Here is a 19,465-nt window from a genome sequence, read left to right as displayed (position 1 = left end):
TAGCAGAAAGAAAATCTAATATAGTCACTAGACCAGCATTTTCTCATGACTTTTTAAAAGATCAAAGGAAAGAACTGTAACCTCAAAAGTATACGGCTGAGATATTTCAGTCTGTGTCTGGTCAATAAAGAAAAAAGGCACTGACCAAATAACAATTATAAGATTATTAATTCTTAGGACTGTTTCACCCTTAGAAACCTTAACGAATGCTTTGTATATTAAGGAGGTAAATGTTGTTCAGGACGGACATAAGAACCTGGTACCAAATACAGCATAATGTGTGTCTGTGTAGTGGCAAGTTATACACAGATGATATAATTTTGCCGAAAATCAATTCATTTAATTAATTATGTTCTTCAGATTTTGGCTGAATTGAACGTATGCAAAAGATGTTAACCTTCTGGTGGAACTTCTTTATACACAAAAGAAGACCACGTTCAACATAGTACATTTTTCAATCAATACTCCTTAACTCTAACCAGACTGGATAGCTCAGTACAGATGCTCACTCTATCCTTGTCATTGTAGACTTTTACCAGTGACATTGGTGATCACTGCATACTGTAGCAACATTTTTTTGTGATAGTTATTTGAACTTCCAGATTGACTTCCATATTTGGATCCTGGAACTTTCTAGGAAAATAATTGTATTTTAAAGTAATTCTGTGAAAATATAAGGTGGTCAACTAAAGCACAGAGAAGAGTTAGCTGACATTTTCCCCTGTCCAGAGAACCTGTCTGTCTATCTTTAATTATCTAGATATTTTATGAAGCACATACAAAATCAGTAGATCCTTTAGAAAATTTAGTAATTATTTTGGTATCAGGCAACAATGGAATTCTGTGGATAATTCAGAAATATACTCTATTTACTGCGTCCTGCAGTCTCAACAGACAGCAAGAGAGGCCTTGTGGTTGCAAAACATGAAATGCAAGTGCAGCAGAAGGAACTCACAATGCTCAATTGACTGAACAAGAACACGGCAGACGAATTTCGGTATAGATACATGTCAAGTGAGGCACTTAGGGAAACTGCAATTCAAACTTTACAGGACAGACTCTTGAGTTGCTACTAACATGCTAGAAAGAGTCCTGCAGTTGCAATACATATCAAAATAACAGCTCACTGTTCAGTAAAGGTTAAAAAACTAAGCAAAACAAAGTTTGGGGAGTTGGAGAGCGAATATAATTCCCCTTTATAAATCCAAGGTGTGCAAACACTTCAAACATGCTGTGTGGGTCTGAATGCTCCTTGAGTTATATCTCAAATCAAATACAGAAGAACTGAAAAAAGTTCAGTAAGAGTGACAAGGATGACCAGAGGAAGGGAACAGCTCCCACATGAGAAACAATTTAACAGTCTATATTTGAAAAACACGACTAATGGAGATACCACAGAGGTCTATAAAACATGGTGTACATCAATAAGGAATTGCTGTTTCTACTCTATCCTGATGTGGCACTTAGGGGACATCTAATGTGATGGGAAGTTCCATGTAAATAATACAAGGTACTTCACCATGCTACACAGGGCTAGCCAGTCAGTAGACTGCCACAAAATATCATGAGTGTTACAGTGGCTCAAAAAGCAAACATACAAATTCATAGAAGAAAATTCTGTAAGAGCTATGAAATTCAAAGAAGCCACAATAGGCTCAGTGAATCCTTGCGTGCAAATCTCCGGCAGCTGAGACAGTTTACCAAAGATGTATTATTATATTCTTTGCCTGACCTTCTAGTTTTCCTTAGGCATCTGCTGTTGAAGACTGGATACTGGGCTAGGTCAGTTCTTAGCAAAACTTGGTACAATCAATCCTATGTTACGGGGCAGAAGCACATCAAAATAATTTCATTCATACCACGAAGCAGCCAGTCCTCACTCCTGGTCTAGCAGTTCTGGCAGGAGCTCTGTTAAAACTGAAGCTCGTGGACTGAGTCAGCATGGCACAAGCAAGAACTATAAATATGGAGGCCTGCCTGAAGCACAGAATATAATTAAGCATCCTCTTGTACATTTTGTTTCACAAGTTAATAGTGTTTTCCATACTGCTTAAAACTTAAAAAAATAACACCAAACAAAAAAAACCCAAGGGAGTAATTTGGGATTCTTTCTTTTCCCCTGTAAAGAATCTTAACAAGAAACCATGGGAAAGACCAGTGCTCAAGGGACTATATCCTTCTTGACAGACAGAAAGCATTGTAGGGCAAGGAGTGTCTTCTCTGATGGTGAAGCAGTTTATAACACTGCAAAGACGCTGCTGGTGTAATGAAATTACCAAAATGAAATCCGTCACTTTTGATGTTTAATTGAGCATACAATTCTCTTGAAAAGCAGCTCAAAGACAGTTAAAAGAAAAAGTTGATTCCCCATATTATTAAGCTATATTAACAGGTAATTAATAGGCAATCATATGTTATTGTTTATGCAAGGTTATAAGTTGATTTATCAAGTATACTCACAGAGACTGCAGGCTGCGCAAGTTCTGGAGTGCTTCAGTAGGAACCTGGCGTAGTTGGTTATTCTGCAGCATCCTACATTTTGAGTAGCAAAAAAACCAGAATCAACACAGCAAAGATAATTTCTTTCTACTGTAGATTTTCTTCCAAGCTTACCTCCTTTGTACTGGTTGTACTTCAAGATTACAAACAAAGGAAAGCTATACAAATACTTTGTTCCCCTGCTGCTGTCAAATGCCAGTTCTCTTCAAAGCAAACAAATACCTGTAGCATGTTAGCTTTGTTCACAGGTACACATCAGCTTTGAGCAGGATTTTCAAAGCAGCTGAGGAAGTTAAAAGAATAAATCTAATTTGCTTTCAACAGGGCTTGAGCTCCTAATTGCCTCCAGTGATTGCAAAATAATCGTCCTCATGTACTGATTTTGTTTTCATTCTGAAGTGCTTCAGTTTCTTATTTGGATAAAGCTGTGAAGGACTGACTCTTGAAATCCTTACTCAGGAAAATACTACTATGGCAAACAGAACTTTTAGCTGTATGAGGAGTTTATGACTAGGTTTGAATAAAATTTTATCTCTGTAAAAATGCTGAATTTTTTCCCAATGAAATACATTTTCTCAAATGGGAGGTTGTTGGCAATGACCTGATAAATCTCTTTTCTGAAATATCACATCATTTAGCTTGCAAAGATTGAAAAATCACTTTTCATTCCAAGGGAATCTTTTCCTCCCTTTCAGTATGGTTTCATTCACACCGCCTAACATCCTTGTTTGGACCAACTCCTACATATATAAAAGGATTCTATGTGGGTAAAACTGAAGTAGTACATGCTGCCTTCAAAATAAGGCATACTCAATGGGACATTGTAAATGAAATCATTTTTGGCAGGCCTAAATCTCCTTAGGCCAACAAGAGCTACAGATGGCCAACTTAAGAGTAGATGGAGTGGGAAGCTCTTCATGCTTCTTTCCCACTTATGTATTTTTTCAGTAGAGCTTTGTATACTCTTACAGTAGCATCTGGCTTGGCTTGATGCTGCCTAGGAGGTTGGCGTTCTTGCTAATAATACAGCTTCTGTGAACTTTACATAGGCAAAGATCCCCTCTAGTATAAATCTTGTGAGATGTGATCTGCTAATAATTTTAGTAACTATATGTACTTTCTTACTGCTCCAAATAATACAGGAGTTTGTAATAATTTTTATTATTTATATTATAGCAATTACACGACAAAGAACAAGATACGAAATACGAACTGCATTTAAATTACATGGTGTTCTATAATAATGGTTTTTCCCCCTGGCTCTCAAGAAAAGGAAAAGGCAATTTATTCTCAGTTTTGTGTGATCAAGAAAAGTTCACTACGATTTTTAGACTTGAAATCAGAACTTTTGAGACAATTAGAGAAACTATTAACTGAACCAATTTTTACCTTTGATACTGTACAGAGACATTTACTTGATGAGCAAGTTATTTTTAGAATGACATTAATGTTTTCCAATCTTTGTGTTTAGGATATTTTCTATATGAAAAAAACCAAAGTTTTAATGATGTTCATATGTATCTTTACTTCAATTAAACTGTTCAGAATGAGCTGATCAAAATATGTAATTTACTTGATCAAAACTTCACTGGTTAATTAGTTCCCTGGAGCATTTAGGAAATCAGAAATATATCAAACAACACACAGTTTACTTACAGCACTTTAAGACTGAAAAGGCCGGCAAATGCTCCCTTAGGAATGTATGTCAAGCCATTTCCTGCAAGACGTCTGCAAAGTTTGAAAAAGGAAAAGAGAAAGAGTGAATACTTTTTCTCTTCATGTGGAATTAATTTGGTTGTTAAAAAGTGCAACACCACTATGTTTGAGCAACTGATGCCAGAGGCAGTAGTTTAAGAGCCTTGTTTTGTCATTGATACACTTTTAAAAGAAAAAAAAAAAAAAGGGAAGCCCTTAACTGTACAGTTGATTTACTGAGACAAAATGCAATTTCATTGCAACTAGAACTTATGGTTTAGAATGCACATTGAATTCTTCATGTTCATTTTAAGGACTAGAGCAATCTCAGCAACTAAAACAAGACTGGATTTACAGGCATGCACTTTTGGAATTGTGCATGTATGACATCTGTGAACAGTTAACTCATTTGCACTAATATAAAAATATGTCCACACAGTAATGACCACAGTTAATTTTAAAATAACTACACATAAAACTGCTGTACTAGTGGAATCACAGTTTTCCCTGTGAGCAGACATGTAATAAATTGGCAAAAAGTGTATTTGCTAAAATTGGCAGGGCTTTTTTTCCTTATTCTAAACCATCTTCCTTCTCAGAATGCCTGAAAGTATTTTACAGACCTAGGTAAGTACAATAAATACCTCTGCAAAGTGTGTTATTCTGAAAAAAAGCCTAAACTGCATTCTGTAAGGTTTCTGCCTAGGAAAGAGATCATGTATTTGATGCGAAATAATGGCATTTCCATGTTCCTCATCAGTGCAACTCCAGAGAATCTTTCATTTAGCCTCCTGACATTGCAGCTCAGCATGAATGTGCTATGATACCTGTAACCTAGCTGGAAAACCGACTGGCAGGGTTCAGATTCCCAGCCAAGCTACTCCGTGCCAGTAAAGCCATAGTGTCTGCTCTTTGCTAGCAACAAATGCAGGTTGATATGATGTAAACCCACTTCTGTTTGCAGACAAAGTGGAATTGGTATTTCCCATCAGCTAAGATATCACATACCAAAATTGCAGACAGTTACCATAGACCAGCTGATGCGATAACAGAGTTGATATTTGATTTGGCCTCTGGCCCCTTAGGAAAGACCACAGGACTAGATCCAGAAAATGCCTTAGGCACCAAGCTGTCAGGGAGGAACTTACAGCACTGAAGTAGGCGTCAGAGTTGCCAATACTGTTAATGGAAAAGGCCAGGTGCTTGTGAGTGCAATCCCAAAGATCCAGCATTTAAATGTTGTCTCCCTTTGGAGTTTAGTTGCCCCAAGCTAACCACAGGGTCCTGAGCACACTTTCTCTTTAGACATCTCTTTCATACGGAAAATAAAAATACAAATTGGGCCATGAAGAAAGAAAACGTGATTCCAGATCCCAGCTCCAAAGACTTTTCAGGCATTTTCAATTTGTAGAAAAGGCTCTTCCCTGTACACACACACCTGCTGAGCGACATGACCTGTAACTCCCAAGCAAGTGGCTCAGTCTCTCTGTTCAATGAATTTAATTGTGCTCTGCAGACACGCTCAGTGTCAGACAAAGCTGCAGAGCTTGTCTCTCACTTTGGAGCATGCTGGAGTCTGATGTTCAGACATCTGAGAACTGGGCACATGCACCTGAATTCCTGCAGGCTGATGAGTGAACCAAACCTGGCTCACTCTTGCTCCAAGGTAAGGCATCACAGGCTGCACCTATTTTTTTTAGGTGTGTAAGTGGCTTCTTCAGCTTCAGCTTTCATTTTGAAAGAAAATGGCAATGACTTTAGGGTTGTTGCTGGATCAAGCAGGTGTGCGCTAGATTAGGCACACCAGACTGAGTCCTTGAAAGTAAATGCCATTTGTGGTTCATTGACTAGTAGAGGCTCAGGACCTATCTAATGCTGATTTCAGTTTATGATACTATTTTTTGGAAAGACTAAAGACTGCTTCACCCCCACAGCACCCTTTTGCTCTGTTATTTTTATGATGTGACTGGACATAAGTCTGGAAGTGAGCCTGGCATGAACCAGAAAGTGAGGAGTCTGCAAAACTTTACCGGAAAAAAAGTAGGTACGGGTATTGATACTTTGACTTACAGCTGTAAGTTACTGCTTTGAGTGTCATATGGAAAGCTTGATAAAGAGCAGAGAACTAAATCCACATGTCTAAAGACTCAAGCTGGTGCTCTTTCAGGCCACCATTCCTTCTAAAGAGCAGCTGTGTTGTTTCATAACTGTCACAGTGTAAACTGCCAAAAACACTACCTGCTCACACAGCCTGTTTGAACTGGAATACTCTTCATAAAATGGGCTAGCTAGGAAAATCAGACCTGTTTAAGAGCTCCTGGAGAAGGACTATGGCAATTACCAAGCATGCTCCTCCCTACTCCAAATGCAGGAATGTGGCAATTTAATTGGGACACTCTACAGCTTTAAAGTTTTGTTTCAATGTGCAATACTCACTCTTCTCTGCTTCAGAGCATCATCATGGCTTTCTGTGGTAACCTTCATGTTTGGCATTTTTTGAAAATGGACTGTCATAATTTTAAAGACATTTTTATGGTACCTGTAATATATAATATACTTAGAAAGAAATACCTAACCACAGAGACACACCTATGCGTGTACATGCTACATGTCTCACTGACATTCAGGATGGTTTTAGTGAGACTGTAGTGCACTGGGCTGTATTTGAGCTAGTCTCTGATGGCTCAAACTTTTCCATGGAACTTTTTTCCCTGTTTCCTTTTGTGGCCAGGTTTTTCTGTCTTCAGGAGAAGGTTTTTTCAGAGTACACTGTTGTCAAGCTGACTGTCAGGTCCATTTGTGTCACCTGGTGACCCATGATATACCACCCTAAGAGCCTGACCTCTGCACATAGACCCAGCTCCAACACCTTTCAGAGGAACATCTGAAGGCACATCTGAAGCATCTGAAGGAACATCTGAAGCAGTTGCAAGTGAGGGATACTGAGCCATGCTCCTGAGCTGTTCCAAGTGATAGTTACATGCACTGTTAAACTGAGATGTAATTTTTTCCCTCTATTTTTTTTTGTTTCAGATTCCAACCCTTGTTTTATATATTGCTTCTTTTCCCTGTAGATCACAATTTCTCAATTATTACATGTCATGTACAAACAGTTTAGACAGATGAAACCATATGTTAATCTTCTTTTTGGTAGACACAACTTCTGCATTTACTCCCTGTGAGGCTTTTCACATCTCAGGTCAGTCTTGAAGTTCTGCTTTGAATATCTTTCAGTTTGGAAAGAGCTCTCACTAATTTTGCAGGCAGTGATTAATACTATCTTATATGATACTCCTCTGCTTATGCAGCAGAAGAACATGCTTATCACATATAGCCCTACATTTTTCAGTAGAGGACTATGTCTGTTGTGTGACTTTCAGTCACCATATTCAACTCTTTCTCATGACACTCTCTTCATGATTTTCAGTGGAACCAACTTCAGGCAAACCACCTATCTATTCCTAAGACACTCCATGAAATGACTTCTGAACCCTGGCACAACAGTAGCATGTTCCCAGCCCTTTGGAATTTGCCAGTATTGTGGTATTTGGTAAAAATCAGCAAAAATTATTCATTGGGATCATTGTCTAATTCTTTCAATATTCTTGGACGAATGCTAGCACACAGTACTTCAAGGCACGCTGCAAAGCTCATTAAGTTTGGCTTATTTGTTCCTGACCATTTTTAATGCCTTCCTTGTGGGTTTTTCTTGCTATTACTGTGTTTCTATTCTCAGTCTTGGCATTGGGGAAAATTAATCCCCTTGTTGACACTACAGATTTTGTTTTCCATTACCCTAAATTATTTGAGGGAAGCTGCCCAGTATTTTACTGAACTTTGGATGGACTTTGGGTAGTGATTTCAGTCTGGATGGGTAAATATTGCTTTCCCTGAACAGATGAGGATGGACATACTATTTGTCTCCATAGTTCAGCATTTAGTTAATGATTTCTGAGAGCAGGAATGAACTAGCTTGTTTATAGCACTTACATAACCAAATGACTGGCATCTATTGTTTGAAAAACTTTGAATTTCAACTTCTAAAAGTTATTTATTTTATTTCCAGCATTTCTGATATTATTTTAGAAACATCTCATTAAGTACATTCAGGCTCAAATGCATCACATCTCTTTAATGAAAAAGTAATCAAAAGTACACTGCATTAGCTACTTTGGATCATATTTTTTGAGCTATATTATTTTAGAACTATATGTTACTTATGCTGCTTCATATAACCTTGCAAATTAATGAAGGCTGAAAAGTTTATGGGGAAGCATTACCACATGCTTCCCTCAGTACCTGCTACTTGCCACTGTTGGAATCAAGATAGTAGGATACTTTGGGCTTAAGCATAGACTAAGTTTTTATCCTACTGCATGTTTCTTTCTAAAAGCTGCAAAATAAATGAACTAAGAGAAAAGCATGTTGCCTCCATACTTTCAAAGCGCAGCAATTTATAAAATATCTTTAAATGTAGTTTGGCCCAGCTGGCAGCCTCTTCTCACTTTTGGAATAGCTGCAGTGTTGCAGGTCAGGTTCATGGTCTATGGTGAGATTTAAGAAAAAGTGTATCTGGGTCTCCTCTGAGTGCTCTCCATCTGTTTACCGCTTTGGCGTATTCCAACCTCTCCTGCAGTGTCATAGTTCTGAGAAATTGTGGTTACCAAGTCAGGAGAACATTCCCAAAGACAACACAGTAATGAGACACCCACAGAAAGCTCTGAAAATGATCAGAAACTTTTTCTGTTTTCCTTTGATTGTTGCTTGTGTTTGAAAAGAACAACTTCATTCCTCAGGAAGAAGCAAATGAACATGAAGTTGTGACTGAACAGTCAGCTATTTCCTTTCCTTTCTTTTCTAGTACATTAATTTTTCTTTGCCAACTCAAAACTGCTTTGTGCGTGGAAGTACTCTGCATCATGACAAGCCTTGCCTGGTACCAAAAGTCTCCTCATTACCTGCTGGGATGGAAGGTAGACTTGAACCACTAAGAAGTCTTCTCTCTATAGCTAATCAACTGTGTCATTTAATAAAGAAAACACCTCTACTGACTGCGGAATGAAGCTGTGGCAATTCTAACCCAGCTGCCATTCACTGTCTACAGCAGATAGTGACAATATGACATGGGTAGTGGCTGCTTTTCTTCTTTCCTTGAGTAAGATCTAGGCCAGCAAGTGCTGAACAAGCACCTGTAAAGTTCATTTCAAAATCTAGTAATATCAAACCTATAGGACAGACATGAAAGGAAGATATTAGTCACCTTGGGAAAAAGCATACATATACATTAATTAATATTCATGCCGTGTTCCAACAGGATTAGCACAATGGAATTTTCTGGAACAAGTTACTGATCAAATCTTGCAAGGTGCTGAAATGTAGGAGAATAGACAGCACTCTGGATCTTGGTGTGGCTCAACATGTGACAGGAATAAGCAGTGTAAAAAGTCAAGCTCCACTGTTATGAAGTGAAAAGCCAGTGAAATATGTTGTAATTCTATTTCAGATCAGATAAAGTAGAACTGCATTACACTCAAATTTATGATAAACATATTGAACTATCATTATTATGCCAGTTAACTACAATAGCAATACCAGACTGACTTCATGTTTCCAGACTAGTGCCAATGCATGCCCTTTAAAACAGATTCTGTTATATATCATTGCATCACTTGTGTTGCATTACATTTAATCAGTCCACATGTACTGCAATACAGAATGTAATTGCGAGTGCAATCTGAAATCATCCTTCAACTGTGCAAACATACTGAGGGATTTTTAAAAAAATAATTTAATGAGCTACTATCTTGCCTTGATGTCCCTTTGACTCTGCATTTTACTTCTGTTCACTAACTAGTTTGCTGATTTTATTTAAGGAAGGAGAGCGAAGACTGCACATGCTAAAAGAATGCTATCATTAATTTGGTTATATATGTATGTGTGTGGGTATATTAAAGATGAGTAGGTTAACATCAATAATGTAACAACTCAGTCAGCTTTATATTTGACTGTTTTCTTCAAAAACAGATGTTTCATTCCTTATTTGCTACATTACTTACTACAACTAACAGACCCTCCAGACAGAAAATTGACCAGGAATTATATAGAAGAACCTAGAGACTGGTGAAAAAAATCTTTGCTTTTCTGAATAGAAATTGAAAGTACCAAAGGCCCAAGACAGGGAAAAGCCTCAACAGGTGGGACAGTTCTCCTGCCAAGTGGTATTAACTTTCCTGAATTTGGTGCTAAAGCACTAGTATGCCATGCAGAATACTCCATTAAAATTCATGTAAACGTGAATTGTTTCTTTTATACCTTGGGCAGAGATAAGAAATTCTCTTTTGTAATTTGAAACTTCTTTCTTAAAAGCCTGATCCGCCTCTTCAACTGCTGTAATTGTTCAGAATAACTGATAGAGATCCGTGGTGAAATCCTAGTCTCATTGATGTCTCTGGAAAAATTTGTGCTGACACAAGTATAAATAGGACTCCTATTTGCATCCTACCTCAGTATGGTCTTTGCCAGTAATTTACCTCTTCTTTGAGGAATTGTACCAATAGCACTAGTACCAGTCCTAAAACTATTATCTCCATTTCTAACAAAGGAAATGGCTGTCTGTGAAGCAACAACACGGAACTATAACAGAAAAACATACATTTCCAAATCTTTTTCTAAAACAACTTGTTCTGGATATAAAAATGCCTCTGTTCAAGGAAGAATTATTTTGTTTCAATTTTGTTTCCAGTCAAACTTAATCAAAGATGCACAAACACACAGCTCCACATATATTTAGTCCAACTATATAAATATGTAGCCAATACATAATTTAAATATTTCTATGACCACAATTTCTTCAGCTTATATATAAATCTATAAATAGGTAACACAAAATGTTCTTGCTTCTTACATCAAAAAAGCTTTGACAAGATGGATACTCATCAAGCACTTACCCAAACTCAACTAAAATTTCAAGAGATGAATTTAATTTATATTTATTAGTGATTATTCTTGGGCCAATGCCATATAAATGTATGAATTAATGGGTGATTAATTACTGTATTAATTATTAATTAATGGATTATATCAGCATTTATCTTTCAAAATGTTTTTGAGGAATTACTTTGTGAGACTAGGAATTTAAGTGTGACTCTGTTTTAATTATCTTTTAAATGTTTCAATCTGTCACATTAATTAAAACTGTAATCATTATAGTAATATAAAAAGAAATGTGGGTCAAATGATATACTAAAAAATCTGATTCTCAGAGAGATCAAAGAAGAAAACGAAAAGATAATCTCTTTAAAAAAGGGGAGTGTGCAAGTCGTAATTGTGCAGTATATTATATTTATTGCTACTTACAGTTTAGTTGGAAATTCAAACATAACATAGTCTGCTCTTGCTTTAGGGCCTAATTGCCTTTTAAAATGCATATGCCAAATTCTCATAGGGTGTAAACTGGAATAAATCCAACTGACCTCAAGCAGTTGGAATGAAATCAGCGTGTATTTGATCCTGAGCTGGCTTTGATAAAACAGATCACAGATTTTTGTCAGCTAAGGATATGGTCTAAAACGTACTATTTCTTTCTCCACTTATAAAAGGCAGAGACTCTTTCCGCACCTGGCATAAGTGTGATCCAATAATTGCTAAAGACAACTGATCTCTCTGTTCGTGAAGCTGGCCATGGCCAGTGCTGAGAACAAGCTGTTTTGCTCTTTTTGCCTTCTACAGGGCTCCAGCAGGGCCCTTCTGCTAAGCAGCCAGCCAGGTACATGCCTTCTGGCTGCAGCAAGGCCTACTGTTTTAAGGCGCTTCAACATCAGTCAGGAAATATGCTGATTCCCAGCATCAGATCTGAAGGATATAACCAGTAAGAAACAAAACTTCACTTCTGTGTTTGAAGAATGCTGCCACCAAATCACTGCTCCCAGAACAATCTTAAATTTGTTAAAATTCCTTTCTCAGTGTTTAAATGTTACAGCAAGATGGAGCAACAAATGGTGGCTCACAGGCATCACACTTCCTAGGCTGGGTCTTCAAAGTGTCATTTACAACTCTGATGCTGGTTCTGGCTTTATCCTAGGAGTGCCAGTGCCACTAGAAAGCATAAGAACTACTAATAATCATTAATAACAGGAATTGGCTGAAGTGTACTGCAGTACAACACAACATAATAAAACTATCCATAATGAAAAGCATGTTAACTTTTATGTTATTCCCGTGTGATAGGCAAAGGACACAAACTGTGTGGAACCAGGTTTTGAGTTTACTAGCATTCCCTGGGTGGTAAAAGAAGCAACACTGAAGAATTACTGGAGAAATTACTGCTACTCTTGTTTGGAAACTCAAAAAAACAACTTGGAGAGAAGAAGTTGCTTTTATTGTGCTTGTGAACCTATTAGATATAAATGGGATACTGGCTGAATGAATTACCCATAATCCTAAGCAAGTGGAATATTGAACAGTGTAAGTATCAGAAGTGTTTACTGCACTGAAATCAAGCAGTCTACAAACAGACTGAACTTCCACTGGCAGAAAAGAAAATTATTTCTGCCTACTTGCTACTGCATTACACACAGAATGTGTATGACTTAAATTAAAATCCTGCCCCAGGATCTACAGATATATAGCACGTTTAAACGCAGATATAAAGCATCATTTCACGAGCTTAATTAAGTATAATTTCACTATCTGTATTGATTGCAAAACATAAAAAGCTCTTCCTATGACTTTTTTTTTAATATTCTAAACTAGTTCCTAATTAATATTTCTGGATAATAAATTACAAGTTCCAGAAAGCATTTAAAATCTAAAAGCCAAAATTAAACTTCAACATGAGCTCAGTAAGAGTAATGCAGCAGCACTGACAAAGTTTCTTGTTTCTGCTCATAGGCATATCTTACTATTTTCACTTCTCTTTTATTTTCTTCATTCTGACACCTTCTCCCCTTCTGCCCCTTTACACCACAAATGCACAGCAGTGCCAGTGTTAAGGCTGCTCCGTGCAATTTGCATTAACTTTTCCAGAATAATTGTCTGTCAGCACAAACTATTCAATAAGCAATGTAGGCAGCTCTAATTTTGTAAAGCATTTGCTCTGATGTTTTTTTGTTCCTCATCTTGTCATTCTTGATAAGACAGCAAAAAGGTAAGTTTGGAGAGTGCCAGGCTGACACATCCAACATAGAAGAGTTCTTTGTTGTTACTTGCTTTGGTGGCATTAAAGGGAGAGCAAGAAAAGCGGTGACAGCTCCAGAACATCAGGGCCCTTTCTTTGTGACTGTAAAGGTTATAAGCTGTTATCCTGTATAGCAAGAATCTTCTGAATTTGGGTTTGTTCTGGTTTAGTAAATCAAATTAACTGCGTAAGCAAAAAAATAGTGGAGAAAACTACCATAATTGCTTCCAAAGGGATAACTAGAGAAGTATCTCACTGTTTTTACCAATATATGGTTAATGCGCTTCCCTCTGTCAGGACTTTGAGTGCATCCCTGGCTGTATTAAAGCAAAGTTGAGAAGCCACAGCCCTGAGTTATTAACAAAGTCTGTCTTATGGCAACAGAATTTACAATATGCCATGGGCTGCTTGCCTGGCTAGTGACAGGTACTCCTCACTGACAAACACCATATATTGAACATAGTCTGAACATATCGCCTCTACATGCATGCAGGCATGAAGTGAAGAAACCAAATTCACAATTCACATAAAGAAACTGAATTCACAACTTACGTGCAGCTCTGAAACTACCTATGAGACCACAAGTCACTTAGCAGTGAAAGTTGTTGAAACTTGAGCTGAGGGAGGTGACACAAGCCAATTTCCACCAGGAACGGCTCCACTAAAACCTGCAGTGCAAGAACTGTAAAACTGGTTTTTAAGTGACGTCAGAAGGAAGCATGTGTGGACAGTTTGAGACCACTAGATTATACTCTATTGTTACTGTTGTTGTGCATGACAGCTGCAGGTATTTTTGATTTTTTTGCCTTGGAGGTTTTTAAATCGATGCAGATTAATCATTGGGTAAGATTTCTGTATTTAAGCATCCTATACAAAGATTGTTGAAGTAAATTACAAGATTGCCACTTTCTCCAAAAAGTTTTAGACTATGGCTGCAGCATTTTCATGTTTTCTACTTGCTTGCAGAATAGTAAAAAGTACAGAATGAGTTTTCAGTGCTAGCCACAATGAGCCCACACCAGCACAAAAATAAAGGCTGTACAAGACCTCTCAGTTTTCAAAGATGTAAATGACCAGAGAGCTCAGTCTCACTGTGGAAAGTCAGTGGGGAAAAGACCACCTAATTCCCATTAACAGCTTTGAAAACCTCTTTATAGGTAGAAAGAGCAAACAGAGAGAGGAGTAATGGGAAAACAATAAACAAGAACAGATGGTAATGGATTGTGCCTGGTAATTTAGAACTTCATTTTCACTATACAGTGGCCTCTTGACCACTTCTGCAATGTAAAGGGGTTTCCACACAAATTATGCTGAGATTCACATAATACGTCTGTTTTGTATTGTATTTGTAATTCTGCATATCGGTATTGCAGTAAAATGCACTTTTAAAGACACTTCTGCCTGAGTAACCACTGTAATAATACCATGATCAATTTGAATAACTTTGTAAACACTTTTAATTCTCTTCAAGGTTATTTTAAGAAATAACATGGTGTCAGTAAACTTTCTTGCACCTGTATGTAGGTTGCAACTAATTTAAGGTGGCTTTGTTGCTTGATTTTGTGAAATCAAAGTTATTCGGAACTGTCTTACTCTGTAGGTAAAATAATTGTTATAAAACAGTCATTTGGTGTTGTTTTACTAATACACCTATTTTAAGTTGCTGAAAAATAGCAATGTACTGAAAATCACTTGGAGTTTTGCTTATCTGTGGAGTGTTACCATGTTTAAAATTAAAATGAAAGCCTTATATATGTGCATGTGTGTGTGTAAATGCATATATTTACGTACATTCATATGTATGTATGTGTGGAGATATATATAGTTGGAAATACTTGTAGCTAGATCTGATTCAAATAGTTTTAAATTATTATTGGCCTTCTTCCTCACTCTTCATTGAGACATTAATTTATAAAATAAAATAGTTGCAGGCACTGCTTTGAAGTGTTAGTAATCACAGAATGATACCTCTACACTCAGATGTAGTTGCCTGCTAAATGCTTAAGAGTCCCACCCTAGATAATTATTTACATTTTTTAAAAAATCTTTTTTTCTATGTGTTACTCTAGCTTACTGCTCTATTAATATGGGCATTTTACACATCTTGTAGAATAATATGTCTAGAAATACTCCACATGAGATTGAGTCTTTCATTCAGTCATACTGATAAATATCTGCAGTTATTTTGAATTTATAATAAAGAATTTGACTTAATGATATTGTACAAGTTCATGCAGAGCAACTTACTGATAATCAAGCAGCTGAAGCCTCTATCTTTCTGGGTGGGAGTTCCATCATGTGCACTTTAAGACAAAATTAGGACTGAAAGGCCCATCATTTTCACAAATAAAAGATCTTGCTCAAAACTAAACTTTTTAGGAACTAGAACAGTTCAGTTTTCAAAGTATCACAATGTTTTCAAAAATTTTTGGAGGAACATGCACCTCAAAAATACAGCATAGTTTCAATATGCTGTACTTCAGTGATTGAAGTCTTTGGTTAAGGATAAATACCAGACATGATCATCAGGATTGTGAGAATTCTGCTTGCAGAGGTGTCTAACCTTGGTTGGGACAGCCTAGAAGGTCAGAACTGGATGAACAGATCCTTGCTTTGGAGTCAAAACAATTGGTTTAACTGCCTTATTAAAATATCAGTTCTTCTGGGGTAATGACTTACCAGTATTGCCAAACCACACATAACATCTAAGCTAAAACTCAGTGGAACAATTGCTAGCTTTTATCAGATTTTGAATTAGGCCTCTCTAATAAAGGGATTAGTAACATTTTTTTTCAGCACTAAAAAACTCTAAATATGTATTTTAAGCTCCTGCTGTTGTTGTATTTCAAAGAGCAGATAGACATTTCTAAGATGCATTTCATGAAAACATTGCTTTGGTCTAAAGACCTCATAAAATCTTATTTTTACAATGTCTGCATTATGGGCCAAGTTTTATTTTGCAATAGTCCCCTTTAACTGAGCCACATAAACAGAACACAGAATTTCCAGGTAAGCTGGGAATAGATATCATGTGGCAATGCCTGGATGGGCAAAATAATTTTCATATGCACAATCACTGCTCAGAAATGAGCATAAGGGGAGTATGGGAACTACAATGGCCATTACCCTCTACTTCAAAATTTAATATTCAGTTCCCTTTCCATTGTCTATACATTTCATCTATGTAATGCTAGACTGAATTATATTACATGCCTCTGAACACCACAGAGTTCCTCAGCACAATGGGTTTGAATCTACATTAAGAAGTAATCAGTTGCCTTACCTCCTCAAAGCTTTCAGCTTTCTATTCTTATTTGAAAAGTAAATACAAACTGGAACGATTTCACAAAACAGCATCAGAATTAATAGAAAATGGAAATGATCGGCTTGTCTGAAACGAATGGAGGAGCTGACTGTGTAAATGTAAAACATAACATAATAAAGAAATAACTTTTTCTGGTATTCCCAGCAATGAAGGAGTGGAATTATTTAATTTGGAACAGAAGGTTATAAGGATAACAGTTTAATGTTTCCAGTGGAAAAAGTAGGCTCAGTAAAAGAATAAGGTAAGAACACTTTCAAAGGTCTTGATCAGGAAGATGAAATAGAACAGTTCTCAACCAGTGGCATATGTCTCACTATTTGGGTCATCTGACTTTGGACTGTAAAATGAAAGAGCGAGGGTAACTTGGCATCATGTATCAGAATTTCCTTTCAGGAAAAGCCCAAACTTTTGTTCTTCTTTTCCTTAATGAGTGGAGAGAAATCATTGGATTGGAAGCTTCCAGTAGGGTTATTACAGTTGGCAGGAGATTGGACAAGCAAACATGAACATGATGCAAAGATCTGCAAGCAGGGTTTCTGTTACATGATTCACTTCATATGCACCGGATACTCTTAACATTTGTGTGACATCCCTCCTTGTTATGTCCATATCTGTAGGTTATTTGAAAGTTGCACCACCAACAATACAGACAATGATAACCAAAGAAAAGAAATAAAGGAAGAGAGAGAATTAAAAGAAATAATGCCTTCTAAATACAAATACTGCCAGTAACAATAACAAGGCAAGAAAGGAAAATCCCCTTGCAAATAGGGTATTGTTCAAAGTTAGCACTACCAAAATGGATTTTTTTTTTTTCATGGATGCCAGCTGGAAAGACCGGGTGGCAAATTCAAATGAGCATTAACAATGACACCAAAATTTTTCAGTGCAATACCCACCTAAATTGCAGATGACTCTACACATTTCATAGCTTGAAGTAGACCATGACTTTGCATGAAGGGTGGCACCATGACTTTGCATATCTTACATGGGTTTAATGATATGTTAGCAGTTAAACTTTTGATAAAAAAGAGGCTTTCCCTTTTTAAAGCTTATAAACCACATTTCATAAGAGGCTAGACAATTCTTTTAATCAGTTTTTAGAGGTACTCATGCAAATGCAGGTGTCAGCGTTTTCCCACAAGACTGATGGTGCATCAGTTACAGAGTCTCCATCACTCCTCAGGAACCTAACTTTTCTTTTAAGCCTGGGCCATTATAACTAGGGTCACTGCCAAATCCAGGTCTCATGAATGCACAATACTTTTCACTTTTGGTTAGTCACCACCACTTCAAACCAGCATTCCTCTTTTGATGTTGTGCTTGATTAGCTAGTTTTTGCAGTGTACTTTTTCCCCTCAGTGAATATACTAGGTAGCGTAACTAAGCTTCTAGCAGGATTCCGCATTTTACAGTCAGCCTTCAGGGATGCTAAATGTAAGGAAACAGTAATTAAAAGTGATTAGGACAAGAAGATTTGATACTATGAAATGTGCACTCAATTGTCCTTGACACAGTCAGAATAAGGCAGCAGGTTTTGGTTTTGATTATGGCTTTAGTTGCGATTTTAATAAACATGAGCCAGTATTCAAACTTTTAATATCCTGCTGCTTAACTATTTCCAAAAAGCAATCCAGCTCTTTTAAACAGCCCTTGTTTAAAAATTTTAATTTGTTTGGCTCTGTCTTTGCTTAGAAAAGTTGTAGCCTCACGGTAACTCTTTTATAAGTTCATTTCCAGAATCACAAGCAATCGGGTTTGGGTTTTTTTTTTCAACTAAGTGTTTCCGCATGTGCCAAAAGTGTCAGGCTGACAGCTTTCCTGCACCGTTTTATCTGGTTCCCACAGTAAGTATGAGAGACAAACACAGGAATGTGTCTAGTGCTGACTATGCCCATCAAGGACACAATGATACTTACAGCTCTTCCAGGAAGCGGAGATTGTGCACGGGGTTTGAGGGCAGCTTAGTAATGTTGTTCATACTGAGATCACTGTAGGGGAAAACAGACAGAGACTTAATATGGCACGCCACAACTGTGGTATCCAGCTGCTCATTCCACACATTTTTAAGTACTACATTAACAAAAATTAGTTCCTCTGCCAGAACTGATGAATCATTATCTCTTTAGCATGTTAAACACTCTTCTTTCGTATGAACATAGCTTTGTCAAACCAAATACAGGCTGTAGCACGTTCCTTCTTTCCAAAGATTTTGGAATGTTTTACCACGCTCTATAAATCAGATGGAACACTAAACAACGCTTTTAGTCTACATAATTTTAATAAACCGCTGTACTGTATTAAAATTTAGTTGGAGTAGTAAAGGAAAACTACTATGATTTTCGTTGTTGTAGCACACTGTTGGTATACTAAAGTAAACCAGCAAAAGCGGACAGATATAAATGGCATCATTCTTTACATTTCATGAGTATGTAAACATTTCGCCTTTGCTATACAACCTGTTGCATGGTCATACTGTTTTGCCTTGCCTTGCATTAGCACATTAGTTGTCCCCAAAACCCAACTTACTTGAGTCAAAGAAATTACATATTTTCAAATACTAAACATACACTTTTTAGAGTGCTCTTTTTTTTGCAGGTTCTCAAATTGCATTAAATAAGTGAAATGAACCATAAAACAAGGGTGTAATGTGATCCTGCTCTGTAACACACTTCCTGGTGGGGTTCCACGGTAGTTCCTGGCACAGGAAACAACCAGCCATATCAGCTCTGTCAGAGCTCATTCAAGCTATGTTTTAAGGCTAAATTTCA

General features: G+C 37.1%; 1 protein-coding gene across 1 annotated transcript in view; it reads right to left on the bottom strand.

The window, feature by feature from the left end:
- LGR5 (leucine-rich repeat containing G protein-coupled receptor 5) overlaps window positions 1-18,702 on the bottom strand; it is a 51,482-nt gene extending 32,780 nt beyond the window's left edge. Inside the window, exons 1-3 of the mRNA XM_010194729.1 lie at window positions 18,614-18,702; window positions 4,156-4,227; window positions 2,461-2,532 (exon numbers count right to left, since the gene is read on the bottom strand). Coding sequence (XP_010193031.1) covers window positions 2,461-2,532; window positions 4,156-4,227; window positions 18,614-18,675 — 206 coding nt within the window. The 5' untranslated portion in view covers window positions 18,676-18,702. The remainder of the gene's footprint in view (window positions 1-2,460; window positions 2,533-4,155; window positions 4,228-18,613) is intronic.
- Window positions 18,703-19,465: the final 763 nt, after the last annotated feature.

The sequence above is a fragment of the Mesitornis unicolor genome, unplaced genomic scaffold (assembly GCF_000695765.1).
Source record: "Mesitornis unicolor isolate BGI_N332 unplaced genomic scaffold, ASM69576v1 scaffold6151, whole genome shotgun sequence".
Classification (NCBI taxonomy): Eukaryota; Metazoa; Chordata; class Aves; order Mesitornithiformes; family Mesitornithidae; genus Mesitornis; species Mesitornis unicolor.
This window is presented reverse-complemented; position numbering and strand designations above follow the sequence as displayed.